This window comes from Oncorhynchus kisutch, linkage group LG15 (genome assembly GCF_002021735.2).
Source record: "Oncorhynchus kisutch isolate 150728-3 linkage group LG15, Okis_V2, whole genome shotgun sequence".
Classification (NCBI taxonomy): domain Eukaryota; kingdom Metazoa; phylum Chordata; class Actinopteri; order Salmoniformes; family Salmonidae; genus Oncorhynchus; species Oncorhynchus kisutch.
The window spans coordinates 26,739,500-26,766,926 of record NC_034188.2 but is presented as its reverse complement, the minus strand read 5'-3'; the positions used below and the strand labels follow the sequence as shown (position 1 = coordinate 26,766,926).

The window sequence follows — 27,427 nt, the reverse complement described above, 5'->3', positions numbered from 1 at the left end:
TACTCAGCCCTGTACCCTAGAGGCTGCTGCCATATGTACATAGACATGGAATCACTGGTCACTTTAATAATGGAACACTAATCACTAATATACAAGCATTTCCATACCAAATAAGTTTTAAACGGTCTTCTAACTCGGAATAGTAAATTGGGAACTCAGGCCTCTTTCTAGAGCTACGACCTGAAGATCACTGACGTCAATTAATTAACACAATTCATGTGTTTAGTGTGGTGTTGTGTAGCGGCTTTGCTGGCATGCATCCCCCAATATATATATATACATATTTTTTTTTACATGCTAGAATCACCACTGGCTGTAATTGCTGCCAAAGGTGCTTCTACACAGTATTGATTTAGGTGTGTGAATACTTATGTCAATGAGATATTTCTGTATTTCATTTTCAATAAATGTGCAAATATTTCTAAAAACATGTTTTCACTCATTATGGGGTATTCTGTGTAGATGGGTGAGAAAAAAACATTTCCCCCATTGTGAATTCTGTCAGGGTGTTCACAAATGTACAGTGCTTCAGAAAGTAATCACACCCCTTGAGTTATTTCAATTTTTTTCGTGTTTCTGCCAGTGCTTGACTTGGGCAGGAGCTCACTGGACCGGAGCTGAGTACTGGTGTTGTGCCGAAAATTGAGAATTCTGGCAGGGGGGAGATTTTCGGCCAAACACCGGCACCTATTTTAGTCCAAGTCAAGCAGCTGGTTACAGCCTGATAACCTGATAAAGTCATTTAATTTAAACAATTTGTCAATAAAAACAAACACAGAAGAGTGTTGATTTGAATGTTTATTGTATTTTACACAACACAGGAAATGTGAATTGATTATATTTGAATCAAAATAGTTGCTGAATCATAACATGATATTCATTCTATTTTTATTGTTTTAAATCTTTGTTAATAAGGAAAAAACATTTCCACATTAGCTATTGTTTATAGTCAACAGAAAAATCCCTTTAAATCTGTGTTAATCTCTCGTGGACAGATTCTCGTTACAGGAAATTACAAACTTTCATGGGAGAATTCTACTTCTGGGATTAAACACATGTTAATATTAAGGCTTTGTTCACCATTGCTCTCATGTGGTGAAATTATTTATGATGCATATGTAACGGATCACATCCGTTACACATACTGTATATTTGTAAAACAATGTGTAACTGTAAACATTGTATCTGTGGTTGAAACCAGTTCAGGTAACAGAACCGAAAACCATAAAATAACTAAATAAGAATGGATCAACTTTTTCAATGCTAGTTATCACATTTCACATTGGATTTATAAACTACAAAAAGGTAAGACGTGTTTTTAATTCTGGTACTGCTCTGCAAACACAAGCGTGTTAGCTAGCTAGCTCAAAATACATTCAAAGTTCCTCCATAGAAGCCGCTCCTCCTAGGTACAATTCCTTGGATCTAAATCAGATCATGCATGTCATAACAAGATGCCCAGCGCTTCAAGACTCCTCCTCAACCCTCTCTTGCTCTCTCTCTCTCCCCACCCACAACATTTCAGTCGCATCTTGCGATGTAAACTACAGTTGTCTGTACATCACGCGTGTAAACAACTAGCTTGCCTGCTCTATCCGCGCTGATTGGCGAAGTAATTTTTAATGAGCTAAATGTAAAACACGGTTGATTTCACAGGTTAAAAAAGGAACAGAAAGGAACGATATAATCCAGTATTTTGGGGGGTTCGAATCGGTTCAGGACATTATTTTGCTGGTCCGAACAGTGGAAGGAAACAAAAAAACATTGTGATTCTGTTCAGAATGAAACGATTGGAAAATAATTTCCGTTCCAACACTTGCTTCAACACCAACGTTTTTTTTTTGCAACTTTGAAATTGGCCACTAGTGTGACCTTACACATTGTTAATAATTTAATAATAAAACATTGGACTGGTTTAGAACCGGAAAATGTATGGATATAACAACCATATGAATTAGTCGCATCATTAAACAGCAGGAAATGTATTTTTATTTAAAAATATAAAAACATCCAAAGAAAGAAGTGGGCTTCGTAGGTACGCTTACCCTAATTCTCCTAACCTGCTGCGTAAGTTCTCCTAACCTGATACGAAAAGTCAATTCTAACAAATTGTATCCCATCTAGACAGCCTAGAATGGTCCCACCTAATCTTGCCTTCCATCTTGAGGACATGTATTTCCATTGTTTGAGAGGTCACTCAACTATCTTGTCAATATAATATAAAAACTTTGATCTAACTAAGTAAGCAGCTTCTTTCAAACACTCTCTCTCCTTTCTCCTCTGCAGCTTAGCTACTGAAGTCCTGATCAGGATTCGCGGTCTGTCAATGAGGAACTACAGGCTCATCTTTTGCCATAACCTGAAGCAGCCATAGATGACCATTCGATTCACAGCTAGTGAGTGGTGCTGAAGATAAGGTGAATTACTGGGTGTTTTAAGTGCTGAACGATGAGTACAACAACAACAACACATATCATCTGGCCATTTAGGTTTGTGTGAGCATTGAGCTAACATTATTGTCAACATGTTTAGAGAAAATGGCGAGCCACAACACACTGCTGTGGTTGAATAGAGGCTGCAGTTAGTCATTTTGTTTTCACAGCCTAATATGCCCCATGCTGACCTGCAGTAGAGCCCTTTTTTAGGTAGGTCGCTGGCCTGGGTATTGTGTGTTTGTTTAATAGGGCACAGATCATTGAAACCGTCATTGACATATTCTTTGGTTTTAATGATGTAATCTTGATAGGATGTTTTATTCTTGAACTTTCCTCTCACACCTCCTTTTTGAGTAAAAGCCAGAAGTGTTGGCTCCCGAGTGGTGCAGCTGTCTAAGGCACTGCATCTCAGTCCAAGAGGTGTCACTACAATCTCTAGTTAGAATCCAGGCTGTATCACATCTGGCCGTGATTGGTGAGGCGCCCTATTGGCCCAGAGTCGTTCTTACTTTACTTACTTAGTTAAATAAAGGTAAAAAAATATATGTTTACTATATTTTCCCAAATGTTACATCAGAAATACATATACAAATAGTCAGAAACAGAAGATATGGGAAATCCCCAACCTTTTGACCACTGTAAACCTTGTCTGGGGGGGTTGTGTGGTGTGGCCAGGATACGTATGGCATCTCAGTTTCACCCTGCTTACTGGGTCAGTCTGACACCAGACCCCAAATGCCACACTACAGACATTAACTGCCAGGGTCAAGAGGGTCAAGAGGATTGCAACGGTGAAACTGCCTCAAATTATTTCTCATTTACAAAATAACGCACTTTGTTTTATGGGCAAAAATTGGTGTGAATATGTGGTGGAATTCAATCCCCATTTCCATACACTTTTAGTTAGCGAGTTATTTTTGGGGGAACAACATTTCACGTCAACCTTTTAAATTAAGACATGAACTTTCATATGACCTCTAACTTCACATGTATGGGAGTTTGCATTCCTAAATTCGACATTTTCCCAAAAGTTCAAACGCACTGGCCCCGCAGACATCATCTCTGGGCCAAGATTTAAAAGGTTCCGCAATCGCCACCCCTGTCCACCTGTTTCAGCTATTCCACTGCTCTCCTCAAACCCCCTTCCTCAAAATCTGCAATTTTCCTCTGCTCTTCCTTCATATAACTATTTAGCTAATGATACTCTGACCTACTGCATGTGTAATATTACTCCCCCTCCACCTGTTCCAACCCTGCACTGCCTTGTTTCCACAGTGTGCAAGTTATTAATCAACTGCTACGTGTTCACAGTGTGCAAGTTATTAATCAACTGCTACGTGTTCACAGTGTGCAAGTTATTAATCAACTGCTACGTGTTCACAGTGTGCAAGTTATTAATCAACTGCTACGTGTTCACAGTGTGCAGGTTATTAATCAACTGCTACGTGTTCACAGTGTGCAGGTTATTAACCAACTGCTACGTGTTCACAGTGTGCAGGTTATTAACAACTGCTACGTGTTCACAGTGTGCAGGTTATTAACAACTGCTACGTGTTCACAGTGTGCAGGTTATTAACAACTGCTACGTGTTCACAGTGTGCAGGTTATTAACAACTGCTACGTGTTCACAGTGTGCAGGTTATTAACAACTGCTACGTGTTCACAGTGTGCAGGTTATTAACAACTGCTACGTGTTCACAGTGTGCAGGTTATTAACAACTGCTACGTGTTCACAGTGTGCAGGTTATTAACAACTGCTATGTGTTCACAGTGTGCAGGTTATTAACAACTGCTATGTGTTCACAGTGTGCAGGTTATTAACAACTGCTACGTGTTCACAGTGTGCAGGTTATTAACAACTGCTACGTGTTCACAGTGTACAGGTTATTAACAACTGCTACGTGTTCACAGTGTGCAGGTTATTAACAACTGCTATGTGTTCACAGTGTGCAGGTTATTAACAACTGCTATGTGTTCACAGTGTACAGGTTATTAACAACTGCTATGTGTCCACAGTGTACAGGTTATTAATCAACTGCTATGTGTTCACAGTGTACAGGTTATTAATCAACTGTTATGTGTTCACAGTGTGCAGGTTATTAATCAACTGTTATGTGTTCACAGTGTACAGGTTATTAATCAACTGTTATGTGTTCACAGTGTACAGGTTATTAATCAACTGTTATGTGTTCACAGTGTATATGTTATTAATCAACTGTTATGTGTTCACAGTGTGCAGGTTATTAACAACTGCTATGTGTTCACAGTGTACAGGTTATTAACAACTGCTATGTGTCCACAGTGTACAGGTTATTAATCAACTGCTATGTGTTCACAGTGTGCAAGTTATTAATCAACTGCTATGTGTTCACAGTGTGCAAGTTATTAACAACTGCTACGTGTTCACAGTGTGCAAGTTATTAATCAACTGCTACGTGTTCACAGTGTACAGGTTATTAATCAACTGCTATGTGTCCACAGTGTACAGGTTATTAATCAACTGCTGTGTTCACAGTTTGCAGGTTAATAATCAACTACTATATGTTCAGTGTGCAGGTTATTAACAACTGCTATGTGTTCACAGTGTATATGTTATTAATCAACTGCTATGTGTTCACAGTATGCAGGTTATTAATCAACTGCTGTGTCCACAGTGTGCAGGTTATTAATCAACTGCTGTGTTCACAGTTTGCAGGTTATTAATCAACTGCTATGTGTTCACAGTGTGCAGGTTATTAACAACTGCTATGTGTTCACAGTGTATACGTTATTAATCAACTGTTATGTGTTCACAGTGTGCAGGTTATTAATCAACTGTTATGTGTTCACAGTGTACAGGTTATTAATCAACTGTTATGTGTCCACAGTGTGCAGGTTATTAATCAAGTGCTGTGTTCACAGTTTGCAGGTTATTAATCAACTGTTATGTGTTCACAGTGTACAGGTTATTAATCAACTGTTATGTGTTCACAGTGTATATGTTATTAATCAACTGTTATGTGTTCACAGTGTACAGGTTATTAATCAACTGTTATGTGTTCACAGTGTATAGGTTATTAATCAACTGTTATGTGTTCACAGTGTACAGGTTATTAATCAACTGCTACGTGTTCACAGTGTGCAAGCTATTAATCAACTGCTATGTGTTCACAGTGTACAGGTTATTAATCAACTGCTACGTGTTCACAGTGTACAGGTTATTAATCAACTGCTATGTGTTCACAGTGTGCAGGTTATTAACAACTGTTATGTGTTCACAGTGTGCAGGTTATTAACAACTGCTATGTGTTCACAGTGTGCAGCCTACTACGTTATGATGTAGTAAGGTAGACTGCTGATGCCACAACCTAGTAGATAACAGGGTTGGGGTCGATTTGAAATGAAGGCTGTCAATTCAGGAAGTAAACTGAAATTCCAATTCAATAATTGGACAAAGGGCCTCTATTTTATGACTTGTCAATAAACTGAAAAGTAGAAGCTTTTCCATAAGTTTTTCCATATTTGAATGTTAAATTCAAGATAGATAGACACCCATATCCTATTCTACCCAATCACTGATGAAGATATCTTTTTGAAACTTGTATTTTATTCCTGAGATGGTCCCCAAAATATAAGTGCTAAAAATGGAAAGGTTCTGCTACCTGAATGATTAGTCCCTGAATTTGCAATTTTGAGATAACATATTATGTTTTGATATGAGAAGTGTTTGTTCATCCTGTGATGTACCTTTTAAGCTAACTAAACTAACCCCTGCACACAGCACAACCTTGCTAAACATGGGTTATATTCAGAAGGGTCCAATGTAATGAACAAACATTCAGGCAGGAATATAATATATATAATTCTGCAGAGTAAGGAATCGTTTCAGCTCTTTGTATTATTTTGATCTGTGATTCAAATGTAAATGTGGCACCCTCCTGAACAAACCCTGCTTCTCCCCCCTGAGTTCCTGTCTAGTTGAAATGGGACAGGAAGTAGCCCAGGTCGTAGCGTGGAGGACAGTGCAGGCCCAGCCCTTGGCAGAGGGCGAGGAGGCGCTGGCGAGCGTTGGTGGCATTGTGGGCATCTCTCACCCCGACATTACAGAAGGGCTCCTCGTACTCACCAGAGATCAGTTCATCCTCCTCCGCCAGCTCGTTCAGCCACAACGCCCCCTCCTGGTGGAGCCCTCTCAGGCGCTCAGGGCTGGCTGTGGTCCTCAGAGCATGGAGGTGCCGTGACACCACCACCATCACCCCAGCAAAGTGGCCTCTGGCTGGGAGGGCTGTGGCCGAGGGCAGGCAGGGACGCACCCCACAGGACACCATGAAGGCCGCCATCAGGAGGTCCACGCCATACAGCTGGCGGATCCAGTCGCACAGGTAGAAGCCGCCCATGCGGGCGTTGATCTCTATGAGCCTCGGGCCCACTTCTGTCATCTTCAGCTCCACGTTGAACACGCCGTCTCGCAGGCCACAGCCCAGGCATGCGTGGTGTGCTGCGCGGATCAGCTGAGCACGCTTGTCCTGCGCCAGCCCTGAGGGCATCTGGGCGGCCGTCTCGGTGAAGGCCGGGGTGCGCGTGGGGCCGTTGTCGGACACAAAGGCGCCCTCCAGTCTCCCCTCGAACAGGACCACGTCCACGTCGTGCTCGGTGCCTCCCACGTACTCCATGAGGATCATGGCGTTGCCCCAGCCCAGGCCGATGCCAGGGTAGTCTGTCTCCTCGCGGAGGTCCCCGCCGATCCTCTCAAAGTGTGCCAGACTTTCCTCCAGAGAGCATACCTTCCTCACGCCCACCGCCCCCGCGCCGTACTCCAGCTTCATCACCGCTGGGAACCTCACCACCCCCACACTGGCCCCACCAGGCCCCCCCTCCCCCCCACTGGCTGCCTTCTCCAGATCCAGGGTGCTCTCCACGTGGATACAGGGAACAGCATAGGAGGAAGGGGAGGGAGAGAGGAGAGGAGTGGAGGGACGGAAAGTGCCAAAGGAATGTGAGGAGGAAGAGGAGAGTGAGGGGGAGGAAGAGGTAGGGGCGGTAGTGTCGTGTTTGCCCATTGCCTCATTGAAGAGATCCCCCCTGTCGAAATCAGCCATAGCTCTCAGGCTATCTCCTTCCATGTTGACCATGCCATTCTGCTGTCTACCTCTCCTCTCATCCTCTCCAAACTCAACCAGGCTATCTGGCTGACCGGAGGGCTGCTCAACACTGATCAGGTTAGTCCCCGTAGACTTCAGTAGGCCCAGGAGGTGCCTGTGGGTGCGGCTCTTCTCCTTCGCAATGCGGATGGCCTCAGGGGGAGGGCCCCTGAGCCCCAGCCTATCACAGACCAGCGATGTCAGCACCACGCATTCGTCCCAGAAGCACACGCAGCCGTCAGGGCGGAGGCTGGAGGACAACAGCCAATCACAGATGCGGGAGCAGTGCTGGTCGTCACGCCGATGGTCAGGGAGGTCTGGCAGGGGGAGGAAGTGGTCGACCAACTGGGAGGCGAAGTGGGCAGGGTCACTGTCCACCAGCAGGATCTGATTGGAGGGGAGAAAGTTAATGAGTTCAATTCGCACATTAGCATAACTAGCTAGCCAGTAACCATTAATGTGCCATTTAATCAGACTTTGCAGTGCAGTAAAATGCACTTCTAAAATAGCTGAAAAGTCTATGTTGGGCAATCTAATGTATTCACTTTCACTGTCTACACTCTTAGAAAATAATGTGTTATCTAGAACCTAAAAGGGTTCTTCGGCTGTCCCCATAGGAGAACCCTATGAAAAACACTTTTTGGTTGCAGGTAAGAACCCTTTTGGTTCCATGTAGAACCCTTTCTAAAGAGGGTTCTACATGGAACCCAAAAGGGTTCTACCTGGAACCAAAAAAAGGTTATCTTATGGGGACAGCTGAAGAACCCTTTTGGAACCATTTTTTCTAAGAGTGTAGTTATTCTACATTCATCTATATAGTTATTCTCCATGTAGACATTCACCTTGAGTTTGTACTGTTTGGCTGTTTTCCAGATGAACTTCTTACTGTGTCCTCCAGCTCCCACCACCAGCACAGTTTTCCCCTGCATCAGGTAGTACTGGGAGCGGGTGAGAGGGGTGAGGAGGAGGGTGCCCCTACTCCACCCCTCTATCCCACTGTCGCATCCCTCCATCCCCATCCCTCGCTCTTGGAAGGAGGAGTGGAGACAGAGGGAGGGATGGAGGCCCAAAATAACAGGCCTGATGATGGAGCCATCCATGGTGAAAAGGAGGTCCACGCCTAGGAGAGAGGGAGTAGAAAGGAGGTAGAGAGAGAGATAGAGATATGGAGTGGTAGAGAGGGAGATATGGAAAGGGAGAGGAAGGGTCAGATAGTAGCTCAGTGAGACATAGTGTTGACAGAGCGTGAGACTTATGATGTCATAAGTATACCCATGCTTTCAGAGGCTTCAACAGTAATCTTCAGTAATCTTTATCAAATCATATATCAACTCAGACAGCTTCATGCTGCCTTAGAGGAAAACTTTGGCAGTGAACCAAAACACACCTATCATGTCGGTCTGGGCACCCGCTCCACCGCGTTGTTCTGCGGACATGCTTGACTCTGTTTCCATGACAACACAGAGGCAGGACAGGGCGGTGTCCAGTGCTAGACGGCAGAGAGATTTCGCCATGGTAGGGTCAGTGAAACCGCACTCTAATAGGGTGGTCTCCAAAGACTGAGAGAGGGAGTGGCTGTGAGAGAGAGGGTCGTCGGACACACCCACTCTACACACCAACTGAGGGAGAGGAAGAGGGAGGGAGAGGAAGAAGATAGAAGAGAAGTTAGAGATAAGGCCATTGATTTTAAACAAACAGTTCAGTTCAAGTATTTGGCCTATTACATGAATGTGTCTCCCATTCTCGAGGTAAAGACAACCTCTTAGATGTTAAGTCCCCTATTTAGGGGACTTTGAGCGGTTCTGGACCGGTTCTGACTGATATTTTGGTGTACAGAACACTCTGTGAACGTCGGAGGGTCCAATTCCTTATAGTGCTTTCCGCTACCACTCACACTTGAAGTATCAGGTTGGCTTGACGTGACGAGCTGACTTAAAGTGTCAGGTTTCATACATTTGCATAGGGAGTGACGTGTCACATTTTCTGGCCTATCCAGACAAAGAATAGATTTCATTTGCCTCTGAGCGATAGAGCCCAGCCTGGAAGACGGCATATTAAAGGGGACAGTCTAGCGAATACAATTGCTGTAGTTTCATCTCACTGTGAAATTCTCAGCCAGATATAGCACTCTCACCATGAAAAAATACTAAATCATTTTGTAGAATGGTGTCTGTAAGTCGCTCAGAGGACGATTGGCAGAAAATTCTCTGTCGTCAATTATATGAAATGGGGCCAAATTTGTACTGTCACTAAATATGATCATATGATTTATTTTACAGTTATAAGAAATGTGAAATCTTATAGTAAGTCATTTATAATGTGGTTGTTACTATATTTAGAAAGCATTTCAGTCATTTCAAGCCCTAATAGGAAAAAAGTATATAAATAATATATTTTCATATTATTTGTACTATGTACAGTACACCTCAGCTATTGATAAAAAAAAGGACCAGAATACTATGCACCATTACTCGTTATTGTTAATGACCATGTCATTAAAAAGTATTACTTTTGGGTATGTCTATTTAAATCTACATTTTGCCATAACGTTGAAGAGGAGACAACATCAACATTTTACAGAGCTATATACAAATACACTGAGTGTATAAAATATTAGGAACACTTAATATTGAGTTGCACCCCCTTCTGCCTTCAGAACAGCCTCAATTCATCGGGCATGGACTCAACAAGGTGTCGAAAGTGTTCCACAGGGATGCTGGCCCATGTTGACTCCAATGCTTCCCACAGTTGTGTCAAGTTAGCTGGATGTCCATTGGGTGCTGGGCCATTCTTGAAACTGTTGAGCATGAAAAACCTAGCAGCGCCACAGTTCTTGAGACAAACTGGTGCGCCTGGCACCTACTACCATACCCCGTTGCAAGGCACGTCAATCTTTTGTCTTGACCATTCACCCTCTGAATGGCACACATACACAATCCATGTCTCAATTGCCTCAAGGCTTAAAAATCATTTTTTAACCTGTTTCCTTCCCTTCATCTACACGGACTGAAGTGGACTTAACAAGTGACATCAACAAGGGATCATAGCTTTCACCTGGCTTCACCTGGTCAGTCTGTGTCATGAAAAAAGCAGGTGTTCTTATTGTTTTGTACACTCAGCTATACTTTTACAGTATTGAGGGTCAATGCAAATACATGGTAAACACAATGCGAAGACAAGGGTCAAAAAGCTGCTGCTAGTCATACAACAACGTTTTCATGATGCACATAGTCATCATTTCATTTTTCTCTCCTACCTCATTCTCTCTCGTTCTCTCTCTCTCTTACTCTCACCTTGTAGAGGAGAGGCAGGTCCAGAGGTGAGCGAGTTACTATGGCACACAGTCTGAAGGACAGGTCTGGAACCTGAGGCCTGCAGTCTGACAGACACACAACAACTACCTCATTACAACAGAGATGGAGAGGACCATCTTTAGTCATGGTTGTAGTACATTACATTGAAAGTAGTTAGAGAGTCTTTACAAGTTCAATGTCATATGAAGACCACATACAAATACGCATGAAAACAAGGTCCTCAAACATCAAACTACACTCATCCATCCTGATTAAAGCCCTCACCGGTGTACTGTTCCCAGGTGCGGTCCTCTACCCGTGGCCCAGGCTTCAGTGGGGAGCAGTAGGCCTCGAGCAGCACTGCCTCTCCAGGGAGGAGTTGGGGCAGGAGATAACTCACCTTGGCCCAGACCTCATCCCTGCTGTTCCTCGACAGGTAGACAGGGGGTGAGGTTGCCTCGCCCACGAACCTCCCACCACTGCACCTGAGCACCACCTAGGCACAGAGAGAAAGGAAAGCTTTGTGTACTTTTACATAAAGGCTGACTGAATTCTTTAACAAACAGGACATACCCTCTCTGATCCCCTCATATTGTCAGACTCCAGGAAAGTGTCCACCTTGTTTCTGACAGAGTTCATCCCTTCCTCCGCTCCCATTTCCAGGTGCACCACCTCCACCCCTCCTGTCCTGCCCTCCTCCAGCCTCATCTGCCCCGGTGGTAACAGAAGGGCCAGGGTTGGGGGGCAGTGGATCTTGGCCTTCTGCAGCAGAACCCTGGTGGTCAGAACATTCCCCCAGAACTGACCCAGTGCTCCAGAACCTCCGCTTGGGCAGTCTGTCTCTCGGGTCATTTCCTCCTTAGCCCACGGGTCAGATGACAGGAAGTAGGTGACCCTGCGAGGCGGGTTGAAGTTGGATAGGAAAGTGCGCCCTCCCAGGTCAAAGGTGACAGCCTTGTGGACCAGGAGGGAGGAGGAGCGAGAGAGCCAGGATGGACAGAGACACAGGAGAGCATCTCCTAAAGAGAGAGAGAGAAAGAGGAGGGGGGATTTGAAAGGGGTAAACGAGAGAGAGAGAAGAAGGGAGGAACAGAAGGAGCGGGTGATGGGGGAAGTGAGGTAGAGAGAAATTGGAAGGGTGTAAGAGAGAGGGAGAAGAGGGGGAGGGAGGGAAGGAGAGAAGGATTATAGAGGGGTGCTAGACATCCTGTGTTTGGCATAGGGACAATGTACCTAGAAAACTGGAGATTGGAAATATCATTGACATATTTCCATAGAGAACGGTCAAAAGTCATAAAGACGATCATGTAAACAGAACTATTTTTTTACCACTTGTTCCCACTTCAACATTGAAGTAAAGTGTTTTAATCTGTTATTGGTCCTAACAGAGGGACAAAGTAGGTGGGAGAATGACTATTTATCATACCTGGGATAATTATAGTTTTAAATATTTTGCAGGGAACAAACAGTTACTTTGGACACTTGTATGTATCAAATACTTGTTCTCCCCACTGTATATACAGATCTGTGGAAGTGACTACTTTTCAGAAACTGCCTTCAACTAATGGCAGGGTTGTATCTGGAACGGTATGTTGGAAGAAAGAAACAGAATGAATAGCAAACACAATCTCCTATACTATTCCAATCTGACAGTCATTTGAGCGACACAATACATTTCTATCTGAACATTCTGTGAATGTCCATTCTCCTGAATGACCATTGCACCAGGTGTACATTATCAAGTCAAACAAATTATATTTTGTACAGATATGTAAAAATATGTTGTGATGCTCAACTTCTGTATGACTCTTTCAACATGCCACTACAGCACCTACAGCACCAGATGTCACAGGAAGGCCAAAAAGATCATCAAGGACAACAACCACCCGAGCCACTGCCTGTTCACCCCGCTATCATCCAGAAGGCGAGGTACAGCTGGATCAATGATGAGACCATCTACTGCATCTTGCCTATGCCTATCATTAGTCACTTTAAATAACGCCACTTTAATAATATTTAACATCACTCATCTCATATATATATATATACTGCTCTATACCTCTATATCTTGCCTATGCCGCACGGCCATCGCTCATCCATGTATTTATATGTACATATTCTTATTCATTCCTTTACACTTGTGTGTATAAGGTAGTTGTTGTGAATTTGTTATATTGCTTGTTAGATATTACTGCATTGTCGGAACTAGAAGCACAAGGATTTTGCTACACTCAAATTAACATCTGCTAACCATGTGTATGTGACCAATAAAATTTGATTTGAAACAGTTCAAAGCTGCTATTTATTTGATGAATTAATGACACTGAAAATACTGCAGAGAAATTCAAAGCCATTTGCAAAAATTGCAAACAGCAAGTTGGATGCTTAGCAAAAACAACTTTGATACTCTTTGGCCATCTGAGGGGAAGTGATCTTGTTTCAAACACATCTTTAAAGGAATAGTTTATTTAGTATACAAACTAACATGATTTCCAACCTACCTACCTAACAGCCGTTTTTGGATATATTGTTTCCTTTCGACACGTAATAGCCATATTTTGTTACTGCTAGCATTCTCAGTAACACTTCAAATCAAACTGTTACTGTGCCTGTGTTATAAAACTGTAATTAGTTTTGAAGCAACATTTTAACATGCTACATAATACTTTGGTAATTGCATTTGAATTCCATAGCAATGAGCTGAACGTTTTAGCAACTACTGTACACAAGAGGAATAGTGACTGCTCCGTATTCCACTTATGTAATAATCCCATTATTATGCAACAATAAAGCAATTTCCAAAGTCCTATGTAACAGCAATGTTGCTATTGTAATAATCACTAACTTACTACACATGTATAAAAACTTGATGTTAAGTGTTACTGTATAACCTTATGTCACTCATTATGAAAATATATTTGTTGGTCATTTTGAAGCTGCAAAAGTTGTCTACTCTAATGTTGAGGTGATACCATGTCCCCCTTAAAATCAGTTGGAGCTGATTTGCTGGAGTTTAAAAAAAAGGTATGTCCAACAAAAGTGTATTTGATTTTTATGCTCAAAAAACTTTGGGGGGCCAAATAATATCACTGGTGCCAGTTGTGGAACCTTGCTATTGTAGTTTTTGGTTCCTAGTCAAATATTTGGCAGCCATCAAATATATTTATATATTGTTCTCAAATAACTTGCATATATTCAAATAGCTTCAACTATTATTTGTTTTTCTGAGACCTGTATTTGAATATCACAGAAAATAATTGCCTTTTAGTTGAAACTCCATAACTATATTCAACTACAAATAAACATATTGTAAAGTACAAAATGCAACTATTTTCTGCCCATGTCTGCTATTTATGTATAAAAAGAGTCAAGGAGGGGAGTGGCATTCTAATGAGATGTCAAACTGCACTAGTAGCTTTCCCCTCAACCTGTTGGCCATCAGGCTAAAATTAGATCTATTACTGTTAGACTCAGAGTTTTTCTCTAGAAGGCGATTATGTTACTTGATAATGACACTAATGAATCCCATTAAAGGATTTTCGTTCCAATATATACACTACCTGACCAAAAGTATATGGACACCTGCTTGTCGAACATCTCATTCCAAAATCATGGGAATTAAAATGGAGTTGGTCCCCCCTTTGCTGCCATAACAGTCTACACTCTTCTGGGAAGGAACATTGCTGCAGGGACTTGCTTCCATTCAGCCACAAGAGCATTAGTGAGGTCGGGCACTGATGTTGGGCGATTAGGTCTGGCTTGCAGTCAGTGTTCCCATTCATCTCAATGTTGTTTGATAAGGTTAAGGTCAGGGCTCTGTGCAGGCCAATCAAGTTCTTCCACACGATCACACAAATCATTTCTGTATGTTCTCACTTGTGCCCAGGGGCATTGTCATTCTGAAACAGGAAAGGGCCTTCCCCAAGCCGTTGCCATGAAGTTGGAAGCACAGAATCGTCTAGAATGTCATTGTATGCTGTAGCGTTAAGATTTCACTTCACTTGGAACTAAGGAGTCTGAACCATGAAAACAGCCTCAGACCATTATGCCAGATTTGTGCAATATACGACTGATTGTTGTCCTATGGACAGAGTCTCCCACCTCAGCTGTAGATCTCTGCAGTTCATCCAGAGTGATTGGCTTGGCTGCATCTCTGATCAGTCTCTGATCAGTCTTCTCCTTGTATGAGCTGAAAGTTTAGAGGGACGGCCAGGTCTTGGTAGATTTGCAGTGGTCTGATACTCCTTCCATTTCAATATTATCGCTTGCACAGTGCTCCTTGGGATGTTTAAAGCTTGGGAAATCTTTTTGTATCCAAATCCGGCTTTAAACTTCTTCACAACAGTATCTCGGACCTGCCTGGTGTGTTCCTTGTTCTTCATGATGCTCTCTGCGCTTTTAACGGACCTCTGAGACTATCACAGTGCAGGTGCATTTATACGGAGACTTGATTACACACAGGTGGATTGTATTTATCATCATTAGTCATTTAGGTCAACATTGGATCATTCAGAGATCCTCACTGAACTTCTGGAGAGAGTTTGCTGCACTGAAAGTAAAGGGGCTGAATAATTTTGCACGCCCAATTTGTCAGTTTTTGATTTGTTAAAAAAGTTTGAAATATCCAATAAATGTCGGTCCACTTCATGATTGTGTCCCACTTGTTGTTGATTCTTCACAAAAAAAATACAGTTTTATATCTTTTTGTTTGAAGCCTGAAATGTGGCAAAAGGTCGCAAAGTTCAAGGGGGCCGAATACTTTCGCAAGGCACTGTATGTCACTCCCTTTGGTTCCTTCCCCAGGCGTTATTGTTTCTGTTCCTGTGTTATGTATGTGCATTGTTTGTGTTTCTTATTTTGTATTATGTTGTGTTATGTTTATTTATTAAAACACTCACTCCTTGAACTTGCTTCCCGACTTACAAGTATGCACTAAAGCAAGGCTACTAAGCTATATTCTTATCGGGCCAGATGTAAAAAAATACCTTTAAAAAAGTTAATTGTGAGCATAATATTTTGTCGCTTAATTAAACTGTTCAAGTGCTGGAGTCAAGTTTATATGAATAAAAATAATCAACATGCCACACAGATGCTAGAAACCGCTAAAAACGCTAAATAACTACACTACACAGGATACAACCACCATAGTGCATGTCATTTTGGTACTGAATGTCGTATTTTTGCGTTTTTAAAAATATTAATGTTCAGAATTGATCAAAGGGCCAATCTAAATTAATACCACGGGCCGGATCTAGCAGCTGGGCCGCCAATTGAATAGTCTTGTGCTAAAGTGTCATATTCCGTTCCAGGCTGATTGGTGATTATTATGTGATTGATCAACTATTAAAAAAGAACTGTTCCTAAATTACATTAAAGTAAATGATTAAATTATTTTCCATTACTTTTCCAAACCTTTTGAGATTTGAACATTTCCAAAACTTTTCCAGGCATGGAAAACACAATTGTAAAAATCTATGTATTTTCCAGGATTTTCATGAGCTGCTTGTACATATCTGCTGTGTTTCCTGTCTGGGTGTGTTCTGCTACCATACCTGGGCTCCGTTGGCCTGCCTCTAACAGCAGAGAGAGGTAGGGGAGTGGGGATCCCAAAACACAGATGCACATCTCAGAGTGACTCATACCTGGAAGAGAACACAGTAGAACTGCCATTATGGTCAAAATCCCCATACATCGGTACTTCAGCCTTTCATGAAATAGAAAGTAGTTGGATCCAAAAACAACTATACAGGGGTCAGCAATATGGTAGGTCATCTAAGCTCATTTCCTACATGCACACAAACCTCTGGCCATTTCCGGTCTGCAGACACACTTTGACACACCTGTTCACCTGCTAACCCAGTGACATATAGTGCTAAACTCACATGGTCTGGGTGACTCTGTGCAGGTTAATATCCAGTGATAGGTTCACCTGGCCTGTAGGCTTAGTTCTGATTCAACGGTTCAGAGACTCACAGGTAGAAATGAAAGGTGATAGAGCATGACCCCAATATCATAGAGATTGTAATAAACATGGAGGTGTCTTTCTAGCCTGGTACACTTCTGACACATCATGACCGTTTCAGCCAGGTGATCGTAGCTCAGGTCTCACCCTGTGGCAGGTCCTGTGTTTCAGGCAGGTCGATCTCCCTCAGAGCCTCCTGCAGGGTCTGGAACAGCGCCACCTCCTGTCTGGAGGACTGTGCCCTCGGTCCTCCAGTAGCACAGCCCCTTGGAGAGGAGGGAAGGCTGGGGACAACAGTGCTGGGGAGAGAGCTGAGAGAGAGCTGTGGGGGACAGGTGTGAGATGGACAACGTGTGTGTGTGTGTGTGTGTGTGTGCGTGTGTGTGTGTGTGTGTGTGTGTGTTTGTGTGAGCGAGAGAGTAAAATAATAGGATTAATGAGAAAATAATCTAAAATTGAGAGGAGACCTGTCATCAAAGGGATTGTGTTATAATCTATACATTTATTAACTATCTCCAATTATAAACTGGGTGGTTCGAGCCCTGAATGCTGATTGGTTGACAGCTGTGGTATATCAGACAGTATACCACAGGTATGACAAAGCATGTATTTTTACTGCCCTAATTACTTTGGTAAACAGTTTATAATAGCAACAAAGCATCTCAGGGGTTTGTGGTATATGGCCAATATACACTGAACAAAAATATAAACGCAACATGCAACAATTTCAAAGATTTTACTTACAGTTCATATAAGAAAATCAGTCAATTGAAATAAATAAATTAGGCCCTAATCTATGGATGTCACATGACTGGGAATACAGATATGCAGATACCTTAAAAAAAAAGGTACGGGCATGGATAAAAAAAAACAGAACCATCTGGTGTGACCACCCTTTGCCTCAAGCAGCATGACACATGTCCTTCGCATAGACTTGATCAGGCTGTTGATTGTGGCCTGTGGAATGTTGTCCCACTCCTCTTCACATCGATCCAGAGCACCTAAAACATGCTCAATGGGTGATATGTCTGGTGAGTATGCAGGCCATGGAAGAACTGAGCCGTTTTCAGTTTCCAGGAATTGTGTACAGATGCTTTGCGAAATGGGGCAGTGCATTATCATGCTGAAATATGAGGTGATGGCGGTGGATGAATGGCTCGACAATGGGCCTCAATAAAATACAACTGTATTCGTTGTCCGTAGCGCCAACGCCACCATAGGGCACTCTGTTCACAACGTTGCCATCAGAAAACTGGTCTCCCTAATGACTCCACACACGCTGTCTGCCCAGTGCAGTTGAAACTGTGATTCATCCGTGAAGAGCACACTTCTCCAGCGTTCCAGTGGCCATCGAAAGTAAGCATAATCCACAATGAAGTCGATTATAACGACAAACTGCAGTCAGGTTAAGACCCTGGTGAGGACGACGAGCACGCAGATAAGCTTCCCTGAGATGGTTTCTGACAGTTTGTGATGAAATTCTTCAGTTGTGCAAACCCACAGTTTCATCAGCTGTCCGGGGGATGGTCTCAGATGATCCCGCAGTTGAAGAAGCCGGATGTGGAGGTACTGGGCTTGTGTGGTTACAAGTGGTCTGAGGTTGTGACGATGGTTGGACGTACTGCCAAATTCTCTAAAACGATGTTGATAGATAAATGAACATTAAATGATCTGGAAACAGCTCTGGTGGACATTCCTGCAGTCAGCAAGTCAACTGCACACTCCCTCAAAACTCCAGACATCTGTGGCATTATGTTGTGTGACAAAACTGCACATTTTAGAGTGGCCTTTTATTGTCCCCGGCACAAGGTGCACCTGTGTAATGATCATGCTGTTTAATCAGCTTCTTGATATGCCACACCTGTCAGGTGGATGGATTATCTTGGCAAATGAGAAATGCTTACTAACAGGGATGTAATCAAATTTGTGCACAACATTTGAGAGAAATAAGCTTTTTGTGCGTAAGGAACATTTCTAGGATCTTTTATTTCAGCTCATGAAACATGGCACCAACACTTTACATGCTGCATTTATATTTTTGTTCAGTGTAGAATCATCCAAAATGTATATTGTGATAGTTAACTGCATACATTTTTTTCCCCCACCACTACTATAAACTACTTAAAACCCCTTTACAAACCCTTCATGAACTGTTTTCCCTTCATGTAAAGCATGAACACTTTCCCCCCCCCAATTGATTTCCAACCAGTTTCCCTTTCCAACTATAAATAATTAATAGTCAATAAACCATTCCATGATGTACATTGTGAACACGATTTTTCCCTCAAGTGTTACCAAACACTGTCTGAGAGGGGAATGTGAACGTCAGAGTCACACTGATACTGTTAAAAACATGCCGCTGATAGCTGACAGCTGATATCTGTGTGTGTACATATAATACCGCATCACACCCATGTAGTGAATACATTCTTTCATTAGCATACACACACACACGGATTTGGTCCTATGGCTTTCTAAACAATGGAATATATTCCAATAAAGTATGGATTGGTTTGGGCCCCAGAAAAAAAACGTTTTTAATTAAATGCTAAGATTTATTTGTATTTTTAATAGGTTTTATATTATAATCTCATCAGTTATTTACAGCTATACTGTTTGAAGTTTATACTTTTTTAGAACACAAAATGTTATTTCAGAATATTTATCAGTTAGCTGGCTAGATCATTGTTATGTGGGCGCTAAAATCAGAAACATGCATGAATTATTTATGCAAATGAATCACATACACAGAAAGAGCATTGTTCGGTATGCAATCATGCGAAAGAACAAAACACACGGTCAGCTTGTTCTCCTTCAAACCTCTCTCTTTGTCCATCAATCTACAGTTGAAGTCAGAAGTTTACATACACCTTAGCCAAATACATTTAAACTCAGTTTTTCACAATTCCTGACATTTAATCCTAGTAAAAATGCCCTGTCTTAGGTCAGTTAGGATCACCACTTTATTTTAAGAATGTGAAATGTCAGAATAATAGGAGAGAGAATGATTTATTTCAGCTTTTATTTCTTTCATCACATTCCCAGTGGGTCAGAAGTTTACACACACTTAATTAGTATTTGGTAGCATTGCCTTTAAATTGTTTAACTTGGGTCAAATGTTTCGGGTAGCCTTCCACAAGCTTCCCACAATAAGTTGGGTGAATTTTGGCCCATCCCTCCTGACAGAGCTGGTGTAACTGAGTCAGGTTTGTAGGCCTCCTTGCTCGCACCCACTTTTTCAGTTCCGCCCACAAATTCTCTATAGGATTGAGGTCAAGCCAATACCTTGACTTTGTTGTCCTTAAGCCATATTGCCACAACTTTGGAAGTATGCTTGAGGTCATTGTCCATTTGGAACACCCGTTTGCGACCAAGCTTTAACTTCCTGACTGATGTCTTGAGATGTTGCTTCAATATATCCATATCATTTTCCTTCCTCATGTAGCCATCTATTTTGTGAAGTGCACCAGTCCCCCCTGCAGCAAAGCACCCCCACAACATGATGCTGCCACCCCCGTGCTTCACGGTTAGGATGGTGTTCTTCGGCTTGCAAGCCTCCCCCTTTTCCCTCCAAACAGAACGATGGTCATTATGGCCAAACAATTCCGTTTTTGTTTCATCAGACCAGAGGACATTTCTCCAAAAAGTACGGTCTTTGTCCCCATGTGCCGTTGCAAACCGTAGTCTGGCTTTTTTTATGGCGGTTTTGGAGCAGAGGCTTCTTCCTTGCTGAGCGGCTTTTCAGGTTATGTCTATATAGGACTCGTTCTACTGTGGATTTAGATACTTTTGTACCTATTTCCTCCAGCATCTTCACAATGTCCTTTGCTGTTATTCTGGGATTGATTTGCACTTTTCGCACCAAAGTACCTTCATCTCTAGGAAACAGAACTTGTCTCCTTCCTGAGCGCTATGACGGCTGTGTGGTCCCATCGTGTTTATACTTGCGTACTATTGTTTGTACAGATGAACGTGGTACCTTCCAAGGATGAACCAGACTTGTGGAGGTCCACATTTTTTTTCCGAGGTCTTGGCTGATTTCTTTTGATTTTCCCATGATGTCAAGCAAAGAGACACTGAGTTTGAATGTAGGCCTGGAAATACATCAACAGGTACACCTCCAATTGACTCAAATGATGTCAATCAGTCTATCAGAAGCTTCTAAAGCCATTACATAATTTTCTGGAATTTTCCAAGCTGTTTAAAGGCACAGTCAACATAGTGTATGTACACTTCTGACCCTCTGGAATTGTGATACAATGAATTATAAGTGAAATAATCTGTCTGTAAACAATTGTTGGAAAAATTACTTGTGTCATGCACATAGTAGACGTCCTAACCAACTTGCCAAAACTATAGTTTGTTAACAAGACATTTGTGGAGTGGTTGAAAAATTAGTTTTAGTGACTCCAACCTAAGTGTATGTAAACTTCCGACTTCAACTGTACATCTACTCAGGGTTTTCTAAAGCTAACCAGCTTCAGTTAGCTTCACATTCCAGCTCAGGCTTCATCCGTACTACGAAGGTCGATATTGCTCTACCGCCTACAGCCAACTCTAGCAGGCTTTTAACTGCGCCTGCATGTTTTTAAAATAATAAATAAATACAAATATTTAACCTTTATTTAACTGGCTAGTCGAACACCTAACTCGTCATTAAAGACAATGGTGAATCATCAATCCATGGCCGAGTCAGTGACATTTTAATTTGTGCTGAAATCGAAATAAAAAACACATAATCCTTCAAATCCAGCAGGCTATTGTGTGAAATTGGCTTTTAGAAGTTCTGTCTATCTAACATTTCTGGAAATGACCATTCAAAACCGGCCCACAAGTCCTGAAAACTAGCACAACATGGTGTATTTTTCCCAGCATGTCACGCCCCGATCAGTTTCATCTGTCCTTGTGATTGTCTCCACCTCCTCCAGGTGTCACTTATTTTCCCCGGTGTATTTATCCCTGTGTTTCCTGTCCCTCTGTGCAGTTTGTCTTGTCTGTTCAAGTCAACCAGTGTGTGTTTCCCGTGCTCCTGCTTTTTCTATTCTCTTTTGCTACTCCTCCCGGTTTTGACCCTTGCCTGTAATGGATTCTGTACCCACCTGCCTGACCATTCTGCCTGCCCTGACCTCGAGCCTGCCTGACCATTCTGCCTGCCCTGACCTCGAGCCTGCCTGACCATTCTGCCTGCCCTGACCTCGAGCCTGCCTGACCATTCTGCCTGCCCTGACTTCGAGCCTGCCTGACCATTCTGCCTGCCCTGACTTCGAGCCTGCCTGACCATTCTGCCTGCCCTGACCACGAGCCTGCCTGACCATTCTGCCTGCCCTGACCTCGAGCCTGCCTGACCATTCTGCCTGCCTTGACCTCGAGCCTGCCTGACCATTCTGCCTGCCCTGACCACGAGCCTGCCTGACCATTCTGCCTGCCTTGACCTCGAGCCTGCCTGACCATTCTGCCTGCCCTGACCACGAGCCTGCCTGACCATTCTGCCTGCCTTGACCTCAAGCCTGCCTGACCATTCTGCCTGCCCTGATCTCGAGCCTGCCTGACCATTCTGTCTGTCCTGACCTCGAGCCTGCCTGCCACACTGTACCTCCTGGACTCTGAACTGGTTTTGACCTTTTTCCTGTCCACGACCGTTCTTTTGCCTACCCTTTTGGAATATAATAAATATCAAAGACTCAAACCATTTGCCTCCTGTGTTTGCATCTGGGTCTGGCCTTGTGCTCTTATACGGCAAGAGAGGAGTTGGCACATTTAGCCAATAAACCCTTTTCCCATAATGTTATCGAGCGAATTAAGGAATGTCGACGTAATTTGTAAAGACATAAGAAGCTAAATTCAGTTCTCCAACAAAATAATAATTATTGCGAGCCAACATGACTAATAAAGGAATTTGAATATGTCGAAAGAGAAAAGAAAATTAGTTTGCTCTTAATAAACACGCCAGATAATTATCCGTCAATGGATGTCGATTTAACTGCTATGATTGTAAATCCCTTATGCGCATGTGCTTAACTATAGACCAATCTGACAGGAGAGTTTGAGGGATGGAATCTGGACAGAGGATCTCAATCTCTGTTCAAGAAACATTTGGAAAAAAATCGAACTAATGTTAGACCATTTATTTTCTGTCAATTGTTCCGTTATTACATGCCAGATGTTAAGACTGCAAACCGTTATAAATGAATTGGCTTATCATTTCAATAGGCTAGGCTTACTGACTAAAATCCGGGTTTATGATTGTAATTACATTTTGTCATGGTTTTCTGTTGTTTAATAGCCTGCTGGAATAGGATATTGAGGGTTGTAATTTTAATCACCGAATCAAACATTAATAATATGAACTGAATAGGCCCATGCTTGTCAACAGCCAGTGTTTTTTTTAACCTGTAGCCTAATCTGACTGAATGTTACCTAATCTAATGCATTCTGACTACAGCTGATCAGCAATTGCGATAGAACTGTGACCATGTTCACAGTTGATCATTTCCAATTTCATTAACTAAACATGGTCAATAATAATAGCATAATAATGCAAGGCTACAACAACAATAAACTGAAGTTATAAGCTATTTCTTAAATCCGTTTGCCATCTCCGGGTAGGCTACACAAGTGGCACACATTGATTTGCAATGGCTCCAGTGATATCCTCATTTCAACATATGTATTGTATCAAATGGTAGGCTACAGTAGCCTGCAGTAGCGTATAAAATAATAGGCTACTTGATGACTAACAGATGCAAATGTATCATTCTCCACATTTAATGTCAGTTTCATTGTGGACTTTTCAGAAGCACGCCAGGGTGTTCCATACCTTCCATGGTTTTCCATAAGCAAAGTCAACATTAGAATTAAGCAATAAGGTTTGAGGGGGAGTGGTATATGGCCAATATTTGTTTGTATGGTCTGATATAACACAGCTTTCAGCCAATCAGCATTCAGAGCTTGAACCACCCAGTTTATAATTAAGCAATAAGGCACGAGGGGGTGTGGTATATGGCCAATATACCACGGCTAAGGGCTGTTGTTACACACTACGCAAAGCGGAGTGCCTGTATACAGCCCTTAGCCGTGATATATTGGCCATATACCACAAACCCTCAAGGTGCCTTATTGCTATTATAAACTGGTTATCAACCTAAGCAGAGCAGTAAATATACATGTTTAGTCATACCCGTGGGAATCGCCAATCAGCATTCAGGGCTCAAACCACCCAGTTTATAATGCAGTTTAAACCACCTCTGAGCGAATGTATCTAATATTTGCTGGAGCGCCTAAAGTAGTTTTCCTGTGCTTTGACGCTGTTATTTCTTGACGAACATCAGTTCTAGCGCGTTAATATGTTTTATGGAAAAATAGTTGGAAAAACAGTAGGTTGTCTCAATAATGACAATCCAACCTACAACATGTAAAAGTTTGACACGACTTGCCCGCCTGCTGCTTTGGCTCCTCTCACTCAGCTGCAGCGCTCAATCTCAACACACACCCCCTCTTGCCCTCTCGTCCCCACCGCTCACTCACTCCGCAACAGGCTGCCTCACTGCTTGATAGTAAGCAGCAGCAGGTCACAGTGAAATATATATTTTTCAGAAAAATGCCAGGGCGGCCGCGGACCAATACATTTTCAGACGCATGTACAATAGTGTTACTGTCCATTAAGTTTAAAATGCAGTCTGTCATTACCAAATTAATAAAATATTTAAGCAGTCGTCTGCCTCAAATGAAGGGGATGGTGACGCAATCTTTGCAAGAGGGAGGTCATCTGATGTAATTCGTCCTCAACTCGCAGCTAAATCATTTCATTCAGGGTAAATGGAGTTAGCCGTGAGTTAGCCTCCCCCGTAGCAGGTTAGTTCTGAAGAATTATTTGACACAGGAATGTACCTGGATAAAAGGTCAGCCACTTTCGTATGACCGGTTATCTCGAGTTGAACTCAGTTTACCAAAGTTACCTCACTAACTCCTCTACCTGCTTTGTAGTATACCCCTATGATCCAGCTTTCACCCCTCTCTCCCTCCTTTTGCCCATTATCACCCTACTTATTTACCTTTCTGTTTCTAACTTATCACCCTGTTTATCTACTTTCTATTTCTAACTTATCACCCTGTTTATCTACTTTCTATTTCTAACTTAATACCCTGCTTATTTACCTTTCTATTTCTAACTAATCACCCTGTTTATCTACTTTCTATTTCTAACTTAATACCCTGCTTATTTACCTTTCTATTTCTAACTTATCACCCTGTTTATCTACTTTCTATTTCTAACTTAATACCCTGCTTATTTACCTTTCTATTTCTAACTTATCACCCTGTTTATCTACTTTCTATTTCTAACTTAATACCCTGCTTATTTACCTTTCTATTTCTAACTTATCACCCTGTTTATCTACTTTCTATTTCTAACTTAATACCCTGCTTATTTACCTTTCTATTTCTAACTTATCACCCTGTTTATCTACTTTCTATTTCTAACTTAATACCCTGCTTATTTACCTTTCTATTTCTAACTTATCACCCTGTTTATCTACTTTTGTATTTCTAACTTCTTTCCTACTGACCTACCGGTACACACCTGAAGGGGTTTACTCTACTGTTTAATTCCCACCCCCACCAGCTACAGTAGTTTGCTGCTTCATCACAGTAATATCATGTCATACGAAAGAATGCCAAGGTTTTCAGTTTCACATACTGTAAAAAATATGAAATGAAGCTATAAATACTTATTGGCACTGCAGGAAATACAGCCCCACCTCTCGCTTAGCATTCATTGCACTATAACCTCTGTAAATCACACTTGACACTCTACATTTAACACGATACGCAGAGACCCTTAATAGACACTGTTTCTCACACAGACAACACAAAGAACTGTAACGGTTCCGAGAGTAATATTGCAGCTGCTTTCCCTCCAATCTCTCCTTATTCCGCTACACAGCAATATCTCTTCTTTACACCTCTTCCTTTGGTCTCTGCCACCCTCAGCCTTTCTCCCTCTTCCATTCCTCGCTCTATCACTGATTCTGTGACAGACATTGTCACACCCACACAAAAAACATATTCAAATTATTCTGTCAATACAATGTACGGCATTTTATTTCAACACAAACATGTTGCACTCAATAGCATTTGCACGCCAAACACTGCAAAACACTATTCAGTCAATTTATGAAATGTTATAAATGCAGATCAAGAACAAGCAAAACGTTTGAAGACTTCTCATCTGACAACGATTCAAATAGCATCATACAACACTGAAAAACATTGTCTCATTCACACATTTACAAGAAAAGCTTTTCAGAAAAGCTAAGGAACACTTGATTAAAATAGAAACATTCAACACCTGCAGATATAAACTCACATCAATGTTCAGTCAACCAAACTGTCTCTCTCATTCATCTCACCATAGTGTCTGCAGTGACCCAGTGGAAACCTGGAAATGACAGAAAGAGGAAGAAGTTGAGAGGGGTAAGGAAAGAGAGAGGGAGGGAGTAAGCTGGAAAGGGTCAGAGGAGGGGTAAAGAGGGGGGGTTCAGAAGAAGGAGGGGTCAGAGAGGAAGGGGTCAGAGGAGGGGTAAAGAGGGGGGGTTCAGAAGAAGGAGGGGTCAGAGAAGAAGGGGTCAGAGGAGGAGTAAAGAGGGGGGGTTCAGTGGAAGGAGGGGTCAGAGAGGAAGGGGTCAGAGGGGTAAAGAGGGGGGGTTTAGAGGAAGGAGGGGTCAGAGAGGACGCGGTCAGAGGAGGGAGGGGTCAGAAAGAAGAGAAGTGCAGATAGCAGAGAAGAAGAGTACAAGTAAAAACCTAACAGATGACATGCTATAAAACATGTCTGTTTTCTATGTAATATCTTGTAAAAAGGAATATCATGTAAAAGGCCCATGTGAGCCTAATACATTTAAGTGGCAATATTACTAGTACGCTGACCGATATTGACTTTTTAAAAACCAACACATTTCGAGAGCCCAGTACTTCCATTGACCTTGGAGATCACAGGAATGTCAACCTGTTGTTCTATTTTGATAACACATACTTCTTGGGGTAGTCTGCAAATGGGCATCCATTTTTCACTTGGTTGACCGTTTTCCAACATTCAAACTTTTTCTGTAATTGAAATTCAGAACAACTTGACTCTCTGAAAGAAAATAGGTCAATCACAGATATTATAGTCTACCCTTTTCAACCCTGTTATCGTTGGCCTTTATGTCTGAACTTTGCCAATGTAAACAGACGGAGTAGATTGCAGGTCTCTAGGACGGGCGTTGATTGGCAGGGGATCTAAGGAGCCAGGCTGTACCTCTGCACCAGCTGACAGGCGAGTGTCGACTAAGAGACGTTCCCATACCTTATCAGGTGCCATGCAGGTATAGGACAGGTATGGAGCACGTTTTAACAGTCCGACACTATCAGTCGGTCTCACTACTCCACACACACATTGTACCAGCCAGCCTCTCTGGCTATCTGACCACTGGGATGGTCAAGGGCTGGCCTCTTAGATTTTCTGAAACACACAACCCAGACAAAGGTATTGTTATCAGAGGTAATCAACCTTTATAAAACCTGATGACTGATGGAAACATGGTGTGTATGTTTACTGTTGTTGAGTCACTCACCTCGTTC

At 42.3% G+C, this 27,427-nt stretch overlaps 1 protein-coding gene across 1 annotated transcript; it reads right to left on the bottom strand.

The window, feature by feature from the left end:
- Positions 1–785: 785 nt before the first annotated feature.
- On the bottom strand, positions 786–26,329 carry LOC109905077 (carnosine synthase 1-like). Its single transcript, XM_020502233.2, has 9 exons — positions 26,218–26,329; positions 16,958–17,132; positions 16,401–16,490; positions 11,422–11,867; positions 11,134–11,344; positions 10,849–10,934; positions 8,943–9,174; positions 8,398–8,675; positions 786–7,942 (listed from the first exon to the last, which is right to left on the bottom strand). The coding sequence occupies exons 1-9, from the start codon at positions 26,218–26,220 to the stop codon at positions 6,389–6,391; spliced, it is 3,075 nt and encodes a 1,024-aa protein (XP_020357822.2). The 5' UTR covers positions 26,221–26,329; the 3' UTR covers positions 786–6,388.
- Between the last annotated feature and the right edge of the window lie 1,098 nt (positions 26,330–27,427).

Excerpts from the sequence above, each read along its gene's own strand:
- LOC109905077 (XM_020502233.2), bottom strand. Across the intron at positions 11,868-16,400 it reads GGCAGGCCAACGGAGCCCAG|GAGATGCTCTCCTGTGTCTC; the intron begins GTATGGTAGCAG and ends CTCTCTCTTTAG. Across the intron at positions 7,943-8,397 it reads CCAAACAGTACAAACTCAAG|ATCCTGCTGGTGGACAGTGA; the intron begins GTGAATGTCTAC and ends CCCTCCAATCAG.